Here is a 20,847-nt window from a genome sequence, read left to right as displayed (position 1 = left end):
TTTTCTCCTGGATAGCTACCTAAACCTGGGATTTGGAGATTGCATGGTGAATGTATGTTTAACTTCATAAGAAACTGACGTCTGTTTTCCAAAGTGGCTGCACCATTTTGTTTTCCCACCAACAATGTATGAGAGTTACAGTAACTCCTTTTCCTGGGCAGCACTTGGTATTGTCATTTTCCTCCCTAAAGATATATCTAATAGATATATAGTGGTATTTCATAGTGAGTGGTCTTAATTTTCATTTCCCTAATAAATAATGATTTTGATGTCTTTTCATGTGCTAATTTGGTGTATATTTGCTTTGATGACTGTTCAGATCTTTTGTCCATTTTTAAAATTGGGTTGTTTGTTTTCTTATAATTAAGTTATGAAAATTCTTTATCTATTTTTGGATACCAGTTCTTTTTCAGTATGCTTTGCAAATATTTTCTTCCTGTCTGTGACTTATCTTGTCATCTTCTTAGCCGAGTCCTTTGGAAGGCAGACTTTTTTCAAGTTTGATGAAGTTCAGTTTATTAATTTTTTTTTTAATTTTTTTTTTAAGTTTATTTATTTTTGAGACAGAGAGAGACAGAGCATGAACGGGGGAGGGTCAGAGAGAGCGGGAGACACAGAATCTGAAGCAGGCTCCAGGCTCTGAGCCATCAGCCCAGAGCCCGACACGGGGCTCGAACTCACGGACCGCGAGATCGTGACCTGAGCCGAAGTTGGACGCTTAACCGACTGAGCCACCCAGGCGCCCCTATTAATTTTTTTTTTTATTCATGCTTTTGGTGTCCTAAGAAAATATTGTCTAACCCAAGATCACAAAGGTATTCTCCTGTGTTTTCTTCTAAAGGTTCTATATTTTTAAGTTTTACTTTTAGGTCCATGATCCATTTTGAGTTATTTTTGTATATGGTATGAGATATGAATCAAAGTGTTTTTGTTTTGTTTTTTTTTTCATGTAAATAACCAGTTGTTCCAGCACCATTTGTTAAAAAGATTTTCTAGCTTTTATCAAATTGTCTTAGCACTTTTTGAAAGTCAGTTAACCATGTATGTGTGGGTATATTTCCGGACTCTCTTCTGTTACAGCGATGTATGTATCTATACTTATACCAATACCAGCCTGTCTTGATTACTGTAGCTGGATTACTGAAACTACAACTTTTTTTTTTCAAAATTATTTTGGCTATGCTAGGTCATTTGGTTTTCCTTAAATGTTTTATAATTATAGTTTGTCGATTTCTACGGAAAGGAACCTGATGGGATTTTATTGGGATTGTGTTGAATCTGTAGGTCAATTTGAAGAGAATTGACAACTATTTTGATTCCTCTGATCCTTTAACGAGGTATATCTCCCCATTTATTTAGGCTTTCTTCGTCTGCTCTGGTTTTCATTTACTCTTTGGATTTGTTGGAAAACTGTAGGGGAAGAGAACTAACAATTACTGGCTATCTACTCCAGGCCAGGCACTTTACATATCTTATCTCTCAGGGTTTCGGAAGGTGTGAGATGCCCTGTAGTTTGCTTTAAATAACATTAAATCACATGGTGAGAGATTTCTTCCCTTTTTAACTCTCATTCATCCTAATTATGTCAAGGAGAGATTTTTTAGTGTGGTTCTGGTATGTCCTTAACACCACTCTAGCACCTCCTAATCTTTATAGCAGAGAAAGGACCTCAGACTCAAGAGTCTTTGGCTAGCAATCATGTCTAACTAGAATTTTATACCATTATTTTGTTTCTGTTGTATTTTTTAAAAGTAAGCTCTGGGCTCAGCATGGGACTTGAACTCATGATCCTGAGATTAAGAGTCATGTGTTCTGGGGCACCTGTCATGTGTTCTGTGGTTCAGTTGGTTGAGTGTCTGACTCTTGATTTCAGCTCAGGTCATGATCTCATGGTTCGTGAGTTGGAGCCCCACGTGGGGCTCTGCACTGACAGCATGAAGCCTGCTTGGGATTCTCTCTCTCCCTCTCTCTGCCCTTCCCTCCGCAAAATAAGTAAACTTAAAAAAAAAAAGTGTCATATATTCTACGGACTGAGCCAGCCAGGCACCCCCATTGTAATTTTTTTTTAACTTCTATGGATGGCAGCTGATACTGGTCTTCCATTTACAATAGTGATATAAAGTCAGGCTTACTGAGATAGTTTAAATTCAGTAAAATTCACCCCTTTAGTGAACAATTTCTGAGTTTTGACAAATGACAGTATGTACTATCATCATCCAGATGTAGGACATTTACATTATCCCAAGAAGTTCCCTCCCACGTTTGTAGTCAGTCCCTCCTCTTAGCCCTAGTCCCTCACAACTAATGATCTGTTTTCTGCCCCTATAGTTTTTTTTAATACTTTAAAAAAAAAATGTTTACTTGGGGCACCTGGGTGGCTCAGTCGGTTGAGCGTCCGACTTCAGCTCAGGTCACAATCTCGCAGTCCGTGAGTTCGAGCCCTGCGTTGGGCTCTGTGCTGACAGCTCGGAGCCTGGAGCCTTGCTTCGGATTCTGTGTCTCCCTCTCTCTCTGTCCCTCCCCTGTTCATGCTCTGTCTCTCTCTGTCTCAAAAATAAATAAATGTTAAAAAAAATTTTTTTTAAGTTTACTTATTTTTGAGAGAGAGAGAGAGAGAGAACAAGTGAGGGAGGGGCAGAGAGAGAGAGAGAGAGAGGGAGACACAGAATCCAAAGCAGGCTCCAGGCTCTGAACTGTCAGCACAGAGCCAACATAGGACTTTAACCCATGAACTGCAAGATCATGACCCGAGCTGATGTTGGAGGCTTAACCGTCTGAGCCACCCAGGTGCCCCTATAGTTTTTGCCTTTTCCAGAATGTCATATAAGTGGGATTATACACTATTTTTCCTTTTGAGTCTGCTTCTTTCACTTAGGATAATGTATTTGAGATTGATCTATGCTGTTGCCCGTATCAGGTAGTTTGTTCCTTTTTGCTGCCAATTAGCATTTCATTGAGTGGATGCTTGTTTGTTTATCCATCCAACAGTTGAAGGACATTTATATTGTTTCCTGTTTTGGGCAGTTATAAATAAAGCCACTATAAACATGTACAGCTTTTTGTGAGAACATGTTTTCATTTCTCTAGGAATTTGATTGCTGGGTCGAATGGTAAGGGCAGTGGATGTTTAAATTTATAAGAAACTGCCAAACTGTTTTCCAAAGTGGCTTTACCATTTTCTTTCACATCAGCAACTTGAATTCCAATTGCTCTACATCTCAAGTCTCTCTTTTATTTTTTTTTTTAAGTTTATTTATTTATTGAAAGAGAGAAAAAATGTGAGCAGGGGAGGGGCCGAGGGAGAGGGAGAGAGAGAATCCCAAGTAGGCTCCATGCTCACTGTGGAGCGAAACGCAGGGCTCAATCTTATGACTGTGAGATCATGACCGGAGCGGAAATCAAGAGTTGGATGCTTAACCAACTGAGCCACCCAGGTGCCCCTCAAGTTTATTTTTTAAATAACTTTTTAAGTGAACTGATTTAAAGAAAAATCATTTTGGTGGTTTGCCATTTATTGCCATATTATTTATTTATTTATTTTTTTTTTTAATTTTTTTTTTTTTATGTTTATTTATTTTTGAGACAGAGAGAGACAGAGCATGAACGGGGGAGGGGCAGAGAGAGGGAGACACAGAATCTGAAACAGGCTCCAGGCTCTGAGCGGTCAGCACAGAGCCCGACGCGGGGCTCGAACTCACGGACCGCGAGATCATGACCTGAGCCGAAGTCGGACGCTCAACCGACAGAGCCACCCAGGCGCCCCTATTGCCATATTATTTAAAGAATAATCATTTTGGTGGTTTGCCATTGTGGCAAGTAATACGTGGCACAGTGTGTGGATGTGGTAAAAATTACACTTTCTTACTCATTAGATAGCAGTATATTCCCATTTTACAAATGAGGAAACCAAGGCCCAGAAGGCTCAAAAGTCACAAAACCAATAAGTGGCCTAGATTTAACTCATTTCTGCCTGACTCCCAGTATTTTTAATCCTATAGGGTCTTATTTTAAGTTCCTAAGCTAAATTTGAACTTTTAAACCTTGGTAACTTGGAATATAACTGTGCTAAACATGCACTTGAAAAGATTGGATAATAGCCTGTGACTTAAGCTCTCACAGCTAATAGTACTTCAATTGTTTTAGGCCTAAAGATGTGCTTTATCTTTTCCTGATGCCCCAGAGAGTTGGTTGCTCTTTCAGCACTTGACGCATACTTCTATCATGTCACTTAGTGCTTTGGGCCGTAATAATCTATTCATGTGTCAGCTGCCCTCCCTACTGACTAGTGGGAACCATGTTCTTTTTTATTTCTTTAGCATCTAGCACAGGACCTGCCACATGGGGGACATTAAGCCGTTGTTGAAAGAATGACAGGTTCTTGAATGTGACTGAACAACGCAAGGGTGTGGTGTATATGGTATACATTTCCTAAAGTTTAATGAAAGTGTCTTTAATTAATGAATTAAAATACTGATCGAGTCTATTCCTGCTGTATGGTTGGTATTGTACTAGACATCCTGACTGGAGGATACCAAGGAGAATGTCCCTGATTTTAGGGAGTGTGTGTGTGTGCGCACGTGTGTGTGTGTGTGCGCGTGTACAACGTAATGTGGAAGGTGGTAAGTGAAGGATGAAATGCAATGTCAGTTCAAGGAGGCTGAACAGCATAATAATTTAGAACAATGCTTCCTGAAAGTGCCACTCTGCAAAGATATCAGAAGCTAATGCCAAAATGTACATTAGTGCTTTGCTTCCTTCATCAAGAAAGTCTCACTATTGAAAAAAAAAATGTTGGTTGAATTAAATGTTGGTGTGTTTAATGACTGTTGCATGCTTCTTATCTTGTAACGGACTGATAACAAGCAGTTTGTTCACCAGCAACTTAACTTGCCTATGGACCATACTTTGAGTAACAATTGGTTAAGAGCACAGGCTCTGGAATCAAACGGCTTGTGTCCAAATTCTAGTTCTACCAGTTGTTGGCAATATGACCTTCGGAAATTCTGAACCTTAGTTTCCTCCTCTATCTAACTGGGATGATAATTTTCTTATTCCTTTAAGTTCTGAAAATTAAATAAGAAAGTGTATGATAGCACTTAGCAGAGAGGCCAGAACATTGTAAACACTCTGTAAATAATATTGTTATTAACAGCTACTGAGAATATATTTTTTTTTAGCTGGCAGGGATTAGGGGTAGCTTCTCAGAGGTTGTGGTGGCCAAGAGGCATTAAGTGTCATTTACAGAATGTTATCATACCTATAGTGGGTTAATTCCCTGAAATAGTGTTTTACATTTTTAGAAGGACTTTTTAAAAGGTGCTGTTTTTAAAACCTGGCTGTGGAAAGCTCTGGCTTCTTTTGAGTAAAGGCAGGAACGCAGTAGCATTTGTTGAGCACCTACTATCAACCAACCATTCTGGCTTTTTTTGTATAATGTTGCTTGATTCCAAGAAGCACCTAAGCACCTAACACATAGTGAATCAAAGTATCAACTCTGTGGCCAGACTGCTAGGGTTTTGCTCTGGTTCTGCAGCATTCTTATTGTGTGGCGTTGGGCAGTTTACTTAAACTCTGTATCTTGGTTTCCTCATCTGTAAAATGGAGTTAATACAAGTTCCTACATACAAAGGCTATAGTGAAAATTAAGGGAGATAATATATTTAAAGTGCTTATAACTGTTCCCAACGAGAGTTGGCTGCTAGTATTATTATTATTTATTAATATAAAAGAAGCTTGCCTATGGTCATACATCTAATAAAAGGCAAGGTCTGGATTTGAATCCACGTTTTTTTCAAATTCTCAATTCTTTGTAATTGGTTCTACATGCAGCTTTTAGTGTGATCTTTCTAGAATGGAAATATTATCATGTTACTACCATGCTTCAAATCCTTCTATGGCTTCCCATTCCTTTAGGATCAAAATGAAAGTTCCTCACATGGCTTGCTAGGTGCTCTATGGCCTGGGCTTGCTTCTGTTGCCTTAACTCATATTTCCCGTTCCTTCTTCCTCTCCCTCCAATTAACAGAGGCTTTGATTTTATCCCTTTCCACCTCAGGACCTGTGCATATGCTTGCTCTCTAAAGCTTAGAATACTCTTTCCCCTTTACTTAACTAACCCCTGCTTTTTTCTTAGCTTCTTCAGAGAACCTCATTAGATTAAGTCTTTATGTTAAATATTTGGGAGAAGTAAAGATTATATAACTTCCCTTTCATGGCACTCATTCCTTACCCTCGTAATTACTTGTCTCTTATTGGTCTTCCTTCTTAGACTCTAAGATCTATAAGGCAAGGACTTTCGATCTCCATTAGCAGTATAACCCTAAGACCTTTCCCAGTACCTGACACATGGTAAGCACTGAATAAATATTCATTGACTTGGATTGAGTTTTAATAGTCATTGGCATGATTCTTAGAACAGCAGAATGAATGATGTGCTGCTTTTTGCCTCTTTTCTAGCTCGTTTCTCCAAATAGCACAGAGCATAAAGAGATGTTCGTTTTCAGCAACTCCCTTCTCTGCATTGATTGAGGTTTTCAGACCATTGTATTGTTAGGCATTCTCACTGCCCAGCTTTTCAGAGATAAAATGATTTTCTTTTCTTCTGATTTTCATTTCATCATGATCCATTTTTCCTCTGGGAGTGGTGGGGTAGGGCTCTGACCTTGAGATGGAATTGGGCAGGGGAGCAAAGTGCTGGCTTTTGTTCTATAAATGGTCTGCACTGCTGCAGCTGCAACTCACCCAGGAGGGGAGAGGAAGAAGGTCCTGCAGGTTTCTTAATCTGCCTGCCTCCCTTGCAGAGCAGCTGCCTGCAGATGGAAATCTTATTCATCTGGGAGCAGCTTCCAAGCCTGAAGCTGATGTAGCCCCTGTGCTTTGTGGAGACTAAAAGCATCACTCAGCATCACTCTCTCTAACGCTACTTTTTTTTTTTTTTTCCTTGAAGTCCACTTACATTGCTTAAAATGGAGGTATGATTTATATTTAGTGGAATCCATGGATTCTAAGTTCCCTAGTACCCCAACAGGCTCCCTTGTGTCCTGTCTCAGGCAGTAAGAATGCTATCCTGAAGGTAGCATTATTTTGTCATTTTAGATTGACTTTTGACAATTATTTCATTTCTTCCCTTCTGCTTTCCCTGTCTGATCGTTCAAGTTATGTTTATTGCAGAAAATTTGTAAAATACAGAAAAGTGTAGACACTGAAGAAAAATTACATGTATTCTTACTACTCAAAGGCCTATTCTACCTTGAAATGACCAGAGTTCCCAGTATTTCTTTGTCAAACTACGTCAAACTATGGTTTTTCTGTTGGTTTTCTCTGAGGGCTTATCAGTAGCTGCTTCACTTTTTTGGAATGCTGCCTAGGCAAATGCCTATATGTTCATTCTTTATAACTTGATAAAATGCTACCTCACCTGTGAAGTCTTCCCTGAGCTCCCTTTCTCTCTCTTGTCCCTGTAATATTCAGTACGTGACTATTACTGCCTTTTTCTTACTGTAGTGAAGATGTTTGTGTACTTTCTTGTCTCTCCAAAACACTCTTAGTGAGCTCCTTTATTTATTTATTTATTATTATTTTTTAATGTATATTTATTTTTGAGACAGAGCAAGAGACAGAGTGCAAGCAGGGGAGGGGCAGAGAGAGAGGGAGACACAGAATCCGAGGCAGGCTCCAGGCTCTGAGCTGTCAGCACAGATCCCAACGCGGGGCTTGAACTCACGAACCGTGAGATCATGAGCCGAAGTTGGATGCTTAATCAATTGAGCCACTCAGGCACCCCTTAGTGAGCTCCTTTAAAGGATAGGCTACATATTGCCCAGTAGTGTGCCTAGGACAAAACAGGCTTTGAGTAAATGTTTGTTGAATGAATGAATGAATGAATGAACAAATGAACAAAATCTTGTGAAAGTAAGTGTTGAATAGAATGCATGCTCAGTGGCAGGAATGGACAACTCCCACTTTAGTTAGTTAGTCTTATTTGCAGAATGTCAAGAAAGAAAACTAGTGTTTTAGAATACTTTTTACTTTCCTGAAAGCTTTTGGAAGAGGAAGTCAGAGATTGTGCTAGAAAGTGGTAAGGAATGTTATTTAGGGAGGTTACCTGGAAGTTTGCAGTACCTAGCATTTACTCTTTATAAGGGCAAGGGAATTGGCATTTGTAGTCATATTATGCCGGGCAAATTACTTATATAATCTTATTTAATCATTGCAACAACTCTATGAACTAGGTATCATTATTCTCATTTTGTAGCTGAAGAATCTGAGACTCAGAAAACTGAATTAATTGTCCAAGGCCAAATAGGTAATAAGGGGCAGAGCCAACATTTAAATCCAGGACTATCATGTCTCTAATCCACTTCCATTATTTCCATTATTCATTTCGTAGAGAGCCATGCCCCTTGCTATCAATCGATGAAGCTTTGTTTGGCATGAAAATTCAGGAATTCTATTGTTATTATTCCATTTATCTTCATTTTGATGACCTTTTTGACAAGATAACACTAATACCATATTTCTGTGTAGCCATCGATCCTATTTTATCACCACACCTGATCTTCACACGTCTATTAATTTAGACCTAGATTATAATCCCCTTTATTGTGGAATAAACTGAGGCCGACAGAGACAAGTAACTTGCCTTAGTAAATATTGCTAATAAGCTAGAGGGCCAAGATTTGACCCTAAATCCAGTGTTCTTTTCACTGCAGCATGTAGATCTGCTGAAGCTGATTATAGCCAGCATAGTCTCTACAACAGTATTTCTCAAGCTGGGGACATTTAATAATGTCTGGAGATAATTTTTTTTATTAAAAAAATTTTTTTAATGTTTATTTTTGAGGGAGAGACAGAGAGCAAGCAGGGGAGGGGCAGACAGAAAGGGAGACACAGAATCTGAAGCAGGCTCCAGGCTCTGAGCTGTCAGCACAGAGCTCGACGCAGGACTCACAAACCGTGAGATCATGACCTGAGCCAAAGTCAGACGTTTAGCCAACTGAGCCACCCAGGTAACCCTGGAGATAATTTTTATTGTCACCATTTCAGGGGGGTACTGTTGGCGTCTTGTGGGTAAAGATTAGGGATACATAGGCCAGCCCCCCCGCAACAAAGAATTATTTGGTCTAAAATGTCAATAGTGCTGAGGTTGAGAAATTTTGCTCTTTTAAAACAGTTGGGTTTCATGCCTCATTTCTCCAGAAGAGGTGAAATACCCAAGGTTAGCCTCCAAAGTGATGAGATTAATTCTTTTAGAATTGGCTTTTCTTTAGTAGCAGTGAATAGTTATTAATCACCAGATTTTATTCAATGTTCTATCAGGCAAGAACTAGGGATGCAGAAAGGCATTAGACATGGTCTGTTCCTTCAGGGAGTTTAGAGGTTTCTGGAGGAGGTTTAAGAGGATCTGCTTACTTTACCCTGGTTGCAGATAAACTGCCCTAGATTCCAGGAGTCACTGCATTGCAGGAGTGGCTGTACTCAGGGACCACCCTGATTCAAGTGGTGCTGCTGACTTAAAGGAACCCTCCTCATAGCTGACTCTTCCTTCCCATAGTTATGCGATGCCCACCAAAACCATGGAGGTATTGCGGCTGCAAGATCAAGGCAGCAAAATGTTCTTGGACTCAGTTCTTACCACCCATGAGCGAGTGGTTCAGGTAGGCACTCTGGGAGAAACTTGAAATGTATTTGCCTCTCCTGGTTCTTCTTCTATTTTTTTCTCCTTCTGCCATGCCCTTCTCTTCCTGTTGCCTGCCCCCTGAAATGATGATGTTCTCCAGGCTTTAGTTCTTGATCCTTCCATCTCTCCTTGTGTAATACCTTCCCTCTATGCAATCTCACTCATTCCCCGGGTCTCAGTGGCCATGATAATATACCGACAACCCCCTGATACATATCTCCCAGTCCTGATGGGTTATATACTAATAACCCCTAGATGACATCTCCAGTCCTGATCTCTCCGTTGAGCTTCAAACCTGATATCCACTTATTTACTGGACTTCTCCACTGGGATATTCCACAGGTGTCCTACACTCAGCATATATAAAACCAATTGTAGAGGAACTGACGTTTTGCTTTTTAAAGTTTATTTTTTTAGGGCTTCCTGGGTGGCTCAGTTGGTTGAATCTGTGACTTTGGCTCAGGTTATGATGTTGCGGTTTGGGGGTTTGATCCCTGCTTCCAATTCTGTGTTTCCCTCTCCCTCTGCCCCTCCTCTGTCACACTCTATCTCTCTCTCTCAAAAGTAAACACTAAAAAATTTTATTAAGTTTATTTTTTTTAATTTATTTTGAGAGCGAGAGAGAGGGAGCTTGTGAGCAGGGGGAGGAGAGGGAGGGCGAGAGACTGAGAGACCGGGAGAGAGGGAATTCCAAGCAGGCTCCCTGCTGTCAGTGCAGGACCTGATGTGGGGCTTGATCTCAAATAGTGACATCATGACCTGAGCCGAAATCAAAAGTTGGAGACTTAACCAACTGAGCCACCCAGATGCCCCCTAACAGCTTTATTGAGAATTTTATTCATATACAATTTACCCATTTAACATGTACAATTAAATGGATTTTAATATATTCACAGTTAGGCAACCATCACCACAATTTTAGAACAATTTCATTACCCCGAAAGGAAACTCTACCCATTTGCAGTCACTCCTCTTTCCCTGTCCCCCCCAGCTCCTGGCAACCACAAATCTGTTTCTGCCTCTATGATCTTACCTCTTCTGGACATTTCATTTAAATGAAATTATACAATATATGGCCTTTTCTGTCTGTCTACTTCCACTTAGCATGTTTTCAAGGTTCATCCATGTTGTAGCAGGTATTAATGCTTCATTCCTTTTTATTGCCAAATAATATTCCAGTGTATGGACATCACCCCTTTCTGACCCACTCAAGAAGTATATCAACAAGACGTATATATTCCGTAATATATGTTCCGTAATATAACATTCCGTAACAGAATGTTAAGGTAGTAACACCTTAAATCTATTATGCTAACTTTAAAAATTAAGTACTTAACAATCTTTAGTTCTTTAAATATTATCAGAAATAAATTATTTGAGATACAGATCTTAAGAAAGATCTATCTTGCCACTGAGGCCCATAGGATAAAGTTTGATCTCTTTAGTGCCTAAATACCTTTATGATTCTCTTCCTGCTTTTCCTCTTCTCACCCCATTCATTCCAGCCATACATGGAACTCATTTTAATTCCCTAGTACTGTGTGATGCAACCACACTTTACTGATTTCTTCTGCTTTGAAAACCCTCCCTATTACTGCTGAATTCTCCTAGTTTACTCCTGTTTTTCTTCAAGACTCCACCTAGAAGTTACCTTTTTTTGGAAGCTGTCTTTGACCTCCTTAGGTTAGGAGATATTTGTCTTGTGGGTTCCTGCAGCCCCCTGCATGCCCTTCTCCTACACATCTGATTCGCCTCTGGATTCTCCGCACAGGGTCTGACACTAGTCCAGTCTATGTGGGTACACCTGAGTTGAATCAGAAAGTCATCCTGGACTTGATAACCTCTTGGTCCAGTTATGACATCCACTGTCTGCAGGAGAGATACTAGCCATGACTACTATGTTGGCAAGCAGACACTTTGATGGCAAGAGGAATCCTGTAGAGGTTGGCTCTGAAACTGGCTCTGGGTGTTAATCCTCTACCCAAGGGCCCTGTAGCTCTGCTGAAGCTGACATCTGAGCTCCTGCCATGTTTGCCCAATCACCTGGCTTTCAGTGCCCTCTCTTAGAGCATCTTCTTTCCTTTGCAGATCAGCGGTTTGAGTGCTACATTTGCAGAGATTTTCTTGGAAATAATCCAAAGCAATCTTCCTGAAGGAGTCAGATTGTCAGTGAAGGAGGTATGTGCTAGTTTGAGAAGAGGCCCCCTGGTGGCCCACCTGTGTTCAATATAGATAAGAGCATCTGGCTTTAGAAACAAGACAGAAATGTGGGTAATTTAGCCCAGATAATAAACAGGAAAGGTTTGCAGACTGGTATAACTGTGGTCATTATCCTGCCTCTTCCAATGGATCAGGGATGATCCTTTATGGACCACAGGAGCAGAACTCCATCACAGTATCCTGGTGTTAGGGGTGAACCCATAGTTGTGTGCAGAAATAACATGATTTAAGATTACATACAGTCTAATTAATCAGAACACAAATTAGGAAATGTACTTTAAAGAAGAGTTTCCTGGACCTTTAAGGCTTGACTGTAGCCTGACTGAAGAAAGAATGCCAATCAGAAGGAAATTTGGCATGCAAAACTTAGAAAACATTAGGAACTTCAGCCTAAATACTGAGTATTTGGGTCCATATGCCAAGACAAGCCTTGTTATGACACAGATACATCAGGTCATTTTAGACTGATGCAATTTGCTGCATCCAGCTCTCCTTGTTCTGAGTCCATGCTTGTTAATTCTCTTCTTGTTATTCAGGTTTCACACAGATCTGTATACAGGAGAAAATGTGCTGGTCATGCTGACTTAAATATTCCAGTCCTTATGTCTTTCCTGTTGTAGATGGAGAATTTGGGCATTGCCTCTCTTTAAATGCTTCTAATGAGATACTCAGCATTCTGACATTAATTCTTTATATGTCTGTCTTCTCTCACCAGACTTAAGTTCATTTAAGGCAGGGAGGAAGTCCGATTCAACTTAGAATCCCTAGTCTCTAATATAAGTCTCATGAAAAGTTAGTTGAATCTGAATCATTCTCTACAGAGCTGTCTGATGGCTTTTTTAAACGTGTATTTATTTATTTTTGAGAGAGAGAGAGAGAGTGCGAGCAGGGGAAAGGGACAGGAAGAGTGGGAGAGGATCCCAAGCAGGCTCCATGCTCAGCACAGAGCCTGACTCAGGGCTTGATCCCACAAACTGTGAGATCATGACCTGAACCAAAATCAAGAGTCATATGCTTAACCGAGTGAGCCACCCAGATGCCCTGCTTTTTTTTTTTTAATGCTGTGTATGTATGAATAACTGAAAGCTCTGTAGTAATTCCCACTTACTTTCTTTTTCTTCTCCCCAGCACACTGAAGAAGACTTCAAAGGAAGGTTCAAAGCTCGGCCAGAACTGGAAGAACTGTTGGCTAAGTTGAACTAGCTCATTGCAAACCCTTTCAAGCCAGGACTGGTGATATTGAGTGCCAAGGGGAAGAGCTTCCTGGGTGGTCAAAATTAAGAAGATCCTTTAGATATTGTAACAACCCATCCCCATTAGCCAGGAATGCCTCCTCTCTTATATGGAGGAGTGTTGCTGATTACCACTTTCCTTTGAGCCAACCTAAGACATCCTTCATCTAATAAAAATCTGCAGCTGGTGGACACGTGCGTATGTGAGAAGTCCGTCCATCCTGTGGAATATCTTTTATTTTTTTATTTTAAGATTTTATTTTTAAGTAATCTCTACACCCACCCAGCAGCGTGGGGCTTGAACTCACAACCCCAAGATCAAGAGTCATATGCTCCACCGACTGAGCCAGCCAGCTGCCCTGTGGAGTATCTTTAAGGGATTCTATTTTCTCTTTAGCACAAAAACATACTTCCCTTCAATATTTCTCCAGTTACAGTGATCTCATTCTTTAAAGCAATCTGGCATTGAGTCTTTTAGTGAAACAGAGGATCATAAGTAAACTTGGGTAGAAGGAATAGGGACGGGGCTTTTGGTTTTGCTTATGAAAAAAGCTCTCCAGATAGAAACAAGGTCTGTCCATAATGAAAAAAATCGCTTTGTGGGGCAGTGAGTGACTTGTCATATTCAGGCAGATGTTACATAACTGCTAATTAGGGTTACCTGGAGTGGGTTTAAACAAAGAATTAAAGTTGATTTTGGTCAGGGGTCAGAAAACTGCTTGTGAGCCAAGCCCCACTGACTGCCTGCTTGTTTATTTGTTTTAATGTTTGTTTGTTTATTTATTTATTTATTTATTTATTTATTTATTTAGAGAGCATGAGTGGGGTAGGGGCAGAGAGAGAAAGAGAGAGAGAGGAAGAGTGGGAATCCCAAGCAGGCTCTGCGCTGTGAGTGTGTCTGACACAGGGGCTCAGTCTCATGAACTGTGAGATCATGGCTTGAGCTGAAATCAAGAGTTGGATGATTAACCAACTGAGCCACCCCAGCACCCGCGCTTTTTTTTTTTTTTTTTTAAGTAATTCATTGAGGTGAAATTCACAAACCACAAAATTAACCATTTTAAAGCAAACAATTTAGTGGTATTTAATGCATTCACAATGTTATACAACTACCACCTATATCTAGTTCTAAAACCCCATTGCCTATTTATTGGAACAGAGCCATGGTCACTCATTTACATGTCATCTATGGTTGCTTTCACACTGGCAGCTGAGTAGTTGCGACACAGACTGTAAAACCAAAACATTCATTATGTGTCCTTTATAAAAACAGTCAATCCCTGATCTAAGTCACTGATTCTCAAACTTAAGTGTGTATCAGGATCACCTGGAGGGCTTTTTTAAACATAAATTGCTGCTCTTACCCCCAGATTTTCTGACTTAGTAGATCTTGAATGAGGGCCTATAATTTGAATTTCTTACACATTCCTAGGTGATGCTGATGCTACTGGTCCAGGGTTAACTTTTTGTTTTAACATTTATTTTTGAGAGACTGAGCAGGAGATGAGCAGAAGAGGGGCAGAGAGAGGAAGACACGGAATCCAAAGCAGGCTCTGGGCTCTGAGCTGTAAGCACAGAGCCTGACGCAGGGCTTGAACTCATGAACCATGAGATCATGACCTGGGCCGAAGTTGGATGCTTAACTGACTGAGCCACCCAGGCCCCCCAGGATTACCTCTTTGAGAACCATTCGTCTAAGTGACCTCTAATGTTTTTCCTATTTTGAACATTAGTTCGTTCATACTTTTGTACATAATAGCTTATCATTTATTGAGCTAGACCCTGCTCAAGGTACTAAATGAGCGCTAATCCTTACACCAGTCTTTTAGGGTGTGTATAGGAGTGTGCATGTGGATGGGTATCTGTGTATGTGAAAAGGTTATGTGTGAGTGGTGTGTCTGAGTATGCATGGGTGTATCTCACATTTACTGAGCCCTCATTATATCTATGTACTTTATAAAGATTATCCTTGAGATTGATAGTATTCCAGTTTTATACATGGAGAAACTGAGGTTTGGAGAGATGAAGTGACTTCCTTTTCCTGAAGGGTCACATAGCTAATAAGTGGCAGATCTTTCTCCTCGCTTCTGTGGGATATTCCTACACAGAGATCTGTGGGAGCCCAGAGCAGTCTTAGCATTGCAGGTACTTTTCTGAAACTCAACAGTTTCAGTCCTGATGTTATTATGGTTTCTTTGCCTTGGTCTCTAAAGGCAGTAAGAAGAAACTCAAGATTTCCTTCCAAGGTATAACCCTAAGGGAGGGCTGTCAAGCGAGCAGATACCCTCAATTAAAATGCTTCACTGAATTCCCATTGGAGGTTCAGCAGGCTAGTACTTCCAAGTGAACCCCACTGGGAGTGTGGGCAGAATTTTTTAGGTGAAGACTGATATTTTGGTTGTAGAATTATTCATTGCTGAGTCTCCTTTAGAGAAGATAAAAGAGAAGTTGCTAACGATGAGTGTAAATTTGGGGGATGTATAGTGACATGAAGATAAGAAGATGAATAAACACATGTTTGCAAACACACACACACTGTCCCCATATCTATCATATGGACTCCATTTAGGAACCTGGAAAACAGCATTTCTTTTCAGTTTCCCACTTTTCCTTGTTACTGATTTGTGGAAGCAGGACACAGGATTTCATAAATTGAGAAGATATTAGAGCTGAAGAACATTAGGACCCAGCCAGCCTAACCCTCTCTTTTAGCAGGTGTGGGTTAGGGGCCAAGGAAAGGCAGTGCTTTACCCAAGGTCACTGGGCACCTCATTGGCAGAGCTGGGAGCAGGATTTAGATCTCTTGATTCCCAGTCCATCCCTTTCCATTACATCATGGAGGGATGAGTCAGGCTTATCTCGTAAATAGGAGGCAGCTGGGTTCTGTCACCTTGGAGTCTTGTGTCACTGACCTCGTTGATTTTTCCTCTTGCCAGAGTCAAAGAGCTTTTGTTACTCATTAGTCTGCCCTGAAATAAGTGGAAATTGCTCCTAATGTCTTATCCTGGCAAGAAGGATGGGAGATATTCTGATTGCTAGAACCTCAGAGTTACAATGACAAGCTTCATTTGACTCTCTAGAGTGAGGCCCATAAGGAAATGGACTTTCCTAGAATCACATGGCAGTGAAATCAAATGGAATGCAAGTCTTCTGGCTCTAGGTTGAAAATACCTTGGCCACCCTCCCTGAGACAACTTATTATAAAGGAAAGAGTCAGACAAACTTGGGCTATTCCTAGTTTCTGCACTTATTAGTCTTAAGGCCTCAGGTGAATTATTTTCACCTCATAAACCTCAGTTTTCTGATCTGTAAAGTGGAAAGAATCCCTTTAGCAGTTTGAGATAGAGATAATGTATACAATGGGCTAGCAAGTGCTCAGTAAATGTTGGATTAGCTTCCCTTCTAAACTTCTTCAGCATACTTTTTAAAGAGTTTTTTAAAGAGTTTTTTTAAGTATAACTTAAAAAATATATAGTAAAACAACCTATCTTAAGTGTATATTTGATCAGTTTTAAAAAATAGTCACCCCTAGAAGTACACTTCTAGCCAGATAAAGAATACTTCCATAACCCCAGAAAGTTCCTTGACATTCGTTCATTCTTCCTCAGAAGCAACCATTAATATCATTTCTAGTGCCACAGATTAGTTTTGCTTTTCTAGTATTACATATAAATATCACAGTATATACCCTTTTGTGTCTGATTTCATTTACCCTGTTTTATCCATGTTGTTGTGTCTATCAATAGTTCATCCCTTCAGCATACTTTTAGTTTTCAATGTCCTGGTTAGCGTTAAACTGTGCCCAGAACCACCATGAAAACATGAGGGGTAGGCAGAAGAGACAAGATGGAAGATCAATGGATTGGGATTCAGAACATCTGGGTGCTAGTTTTGGCTCCATCAATACATAACCTTCGGGATGATCCGTTTTGGTCTTCATTTGAAAGATGAGATAATTGACCCAGCAGGGAAACCGACTTGTCCAAGGTCACTGTGTTAGCCAGTGAGAGCCAGAGATAGCTCCAGTTTACTCAATTCCTGGTCAGTGCATATCACTGAGATTTCCAGAAATGAATCTTTATGTAGACCAGTAACTTTCAAGAAGGACTGAATGCCTGGATTGAATGGGCAGTCTTCCTAAGTAAGGCCAGCAAATTCCTTAGCTTCATGTTTTAGTCCCTTTCTTCTAGCTAAGGATGCCTTGTTCTGCTACCACAGAAATTGGCAGCTGGAAATTGGCAGCCGTGGATTCTGAGAGTGTTTTAGTTGCAGGTAAAGAAATGGAATCTGGACATTTTGGGCATTCAAACACTGTAGCAATGCTCAGAGACCCCTATTTCTAGGGTGTAAATTGTACCTAAGGAAAGAAAGCTCTCTGCGCAAGCACTAGGTATGTCTAGAACTAGACCTGCTGGAAAGGCAGTGCACACAGAATTGGCCAATGTGTCTTGTGCTGGTTTAATCTGTGCTTTGATATCTTTGTGCCATTTTTGTCTTCAAATGTCTGGTTTCCCTGGAGAATCTGAAATGACTCATTTAGTTCTTATAAATCCCCCTGGAATGACTTTCATTCCCAGTCATTTCAGATTTAGCTCACCATTTAGACAGAATGCCCAGGCTCTGAAAGATGCCTGAGCTCCAGAGAATGAAAACTCTTCAGAAGAAAGCTGCTGGAAAAGAATCCCTCCCACTTCTGCCAGCTTTAAGTCCCTGCTGGAGCAGAGTAGGGAACTCTATCATTCTATACAGCGGACAGTGTAAGGTTTCAACCTGGAATGGCTCCAGTTCTCTTTAGATTTCTAGTCAGCAGCCCAAGGACTTAGCCTCGCAACTTTACCTGAGGAAGGGAGTGGGAGGCATCTCTTATTACTCATCTAGTAAAATGCCATTACAGTGCACCTTTGTCCTGAGCACAGGCCAAGTCCCCAGCTAAAGACCTTGCAGGGAAGGGCCAACTCTTGAGTCTGCCCTAGGCCTAGCCAAGGGTGGCATCCACCCAGCCAAGAGGTCTCTCCACTCATCCCTGGCACCAAGCCTCTGTATACAGGTAAGTATAGGTTATATAGGGATAAGCACGGACCACCTTAAATTACAGCTCCATGGCTATGGGCTCCAGAGCTGAGAGACTTAAAAAACGTGCCAATCTATAACCCTGTGGGCAATGTGTACTGGTTAATCTTTAAGTAAAACACTAAAAAAAGAAAAAGAAAGAAAGAAAAGGTAGTATTTACATAGTCTATGTAGTTACTATTTGTTAAACATTATACTAAGCACTGGATGACTATGAGACCACAGAACAGAGAACAGCATAGACTTTAGAATAAGACTTGAAAGTCTGACCCCCAAACTGACGTTTATTTCCTCCTCTGTAAATGGGAGCTAATGGAATTATGGGGATTAAATGAGAAAATGTGACTCAGGAGAGTGCCTAGCACACAATAATAATCACAATAATAGGCAACATTTAGTGAATGCTTCCTGTGTACCACACAGTTTCTAACTCATTCAACAACTTTATAAGGAAGGTCTACATTTATTAGTTTTAAGGCCTATGGTGTATATTTTACAGAAGAAAAAAACAGATCCTGAGATGTTAACTAATTTGCCCCAAATCACACAGCTTAAGTGGCATAGTGGGATTTGAAAGCATTGTATCATAGGGATTGAGAGAAAACGATGGAACCAAACAGCCTGGGTTAAATGCTTCATAACCGTTATAATATATAACATAACATTTATATTACATATGACACACATATATAATATACGTAAATATAATATTTATGAGTTTTAATAGTTCAAAATACACTAGTAATTTTTATTATTTGCTATTTATATATTGTCCCTCATTTAATTCTCTAAGTATGTGTATTAAACAGGAATTATCCCCATTTACTTTGAGGAAACAGATTTGGGTGGCAACAGAGCCCTCTTTACCCAGATATATCCTGTGACCCACCCAGTGTTAGCTCCCTGGTAGAGCTGGAGTCCTAAAAAAGTTACACTTAGCTGGTTTAGTTTCCTCCTGCTAAGGAGGTCCTTCTAACCTTCCCCTTTGCTAGAATCCCACCTACCTTACCCACAGTCTATCATTTCTATTTTAATTACACAAATTAACACATACATTCCTGTTGTAAAAGACTTGAATATATAAGCAAATATAGTTCTTATTGGAGTTTTACATTGTGACCATTTATCCACTCTTTAAACAATGCTGCAATAACGTAACAGTATATATATACATCTTGTAAAAATATATTTAAGAGGGCTCCTAAAAAAGGAATTTCTATTGAAATATTTTAATTTTTTCTAAGTTTTTATTTTAAGTAATCTCTACACCTAAAGTGGGGCCTGAATTCATGACCCTGAGATTAAGAGTTACATGCTCTTCTGAATGAGCCAGCCAGGTACCCCGCTGTTGAAATATTTATTTTTTTTTAATTTTTTTTTTTAACGTTTATTTATTTTTGAGACAGGGAGAGACAGCATGAATGGGGGAGGGTCAGAGAGAGAGGGAGACACAGAATCCAAAACAGGCTCCAGGCTCCAAGCTGTCAGCACAGAGCCCGACGCGGGGCTCAAACTCACGGACCGCGAGATCATGACCTGAGCCGAAGTCGGACGCTTAACCGACTGAGCCACCCAGGCGCCCCTGAAATATTTAAAGTATTTATAGATCCCATCAAATTGTCCTCCAAAAGCTTTACTAATTTATTATCCCTTTAAGTGTGATTGTGCCTGTTCTTCATCCTCACCAGTACTGGTCATTATAAATACTTTTAATTTTTGTCAATAGAAATAGCTAATAACCACTTTAACTTCTTTATGTTTCAATTGGGTTGTTTGCTTTTTCTCACTGATTTCTAGGTACTTTTTACTTGTGCAGATGGTATTCTGTTACATATGTTACAAATAGGTAATGTCTCCTTTATCATTAAAGGTTCAACTCAACTAACTCCCTTGAGATTCTTGCTGACAGCTGCAGTCCACACTGCTCCCTCTGATGACTCAGCATTGAGCAGACATGCACCCCAAAGAGATTCATCTCTCTCTATATGCCCAGTCATCCCATTCTAATTGGATTTTATTGTTCTTTAAACTCGTATTCCTCCTGTCTTCTACCCTCTTCTCTTTCGTCCTCAGTCACCAACAAAGACTCAAAGTAGTTTTAGGGCCTACAATACTTCAGATTTGTGCTTCCAATATATAGATGCTCAAGAAATGTTAACTGATGATGAGAGCATATGCCCCTTTGCATTCCAGCTTCTGTGGCAAGAGTCACTCTTCTAACTCCCTTCCCACTTCCAAATGCCTCATAGGGCTAGGCAGAAAGTAATAGAATGGGTAATGTAGTTTCATGGAAGGAAATGAAAATCAATGGCAACTGTTAACAACTGGAGAACATAACCACCTAAAAGAAGCATCCATATTCAGCTCCAGCAAATTACTGTCAAGTAGGAATATAAGCTCCATGTTGATAGCTTCTCCAGTTTTTAAAATCTGAAAATCTGTATTTTATGTTAAATGTGCCTTTTAAATGTCAGGCCAACATTGTGTGTTTCCTGGGCTGGAAGCATGCTGAGGTCAGACTGTATCTGTCTGCACATAAGAGGCACTCGATGTTTATTTTCCCATTTGTTTTCTTCCTTCCTTAGACTGAATGAAACGTCCAGAACAACTAATGAAAGATAAAGGCACTTATATAATGGCCAGTAA

General features: G+C 40.1%; 1 protein-coding gene across 1 annotated transcript in view; it reads left to right on the top strand.

The window, feature by feature from the left end:
- The window catches only part of MRPL48 (mitochondrial ribosomal protein L48), a 46,153-nt gene extending 32,793 nt beyond the window's left edge, over positions 1 to 13,360 (top strand). Inside the window, exons 6-8 of the mRNA XM_042905859.1 lie at positions 9,554 to 9,656; positions 11,768 to 11,857; positions 13,028 to 13,360. Coding sequence (XP_042761793.1) covers positions 9,554 to 9,656; positions 11,768 to 11,857; positions 13,028 to 13,102 — 268 coding nt within the window. The 3' untranslated portion in view covers positions 13,103 to 13,360. The remainder of the gene's footprint in view (positions 1 to 9,553; positions 9,657 to 11,767; positions 11,858 to 13,027) is intronic.
- The last annotated feature ends 7,487 nt before the right edge of the window (positions 13,361 to 20,847 follow it).

This window comes from Panthera leo, chromosome D1 (assembly GCF_018350215.1).
Source record: "Panthera leo isolate Ple1 chromosome D1, P.leo_Ple1_pat1.1, whole genome shotgun sequence".
NCBI classification, from domain to species: domain Eukaryota; kingdom Metazoa; phylum Chordata; class Mammalia; order Carnivora; family Felidae; genus Panthera; species Panthera leo.
This window is presented reverse-complemented; position numbering and strand designations above follow the sequence as displayed.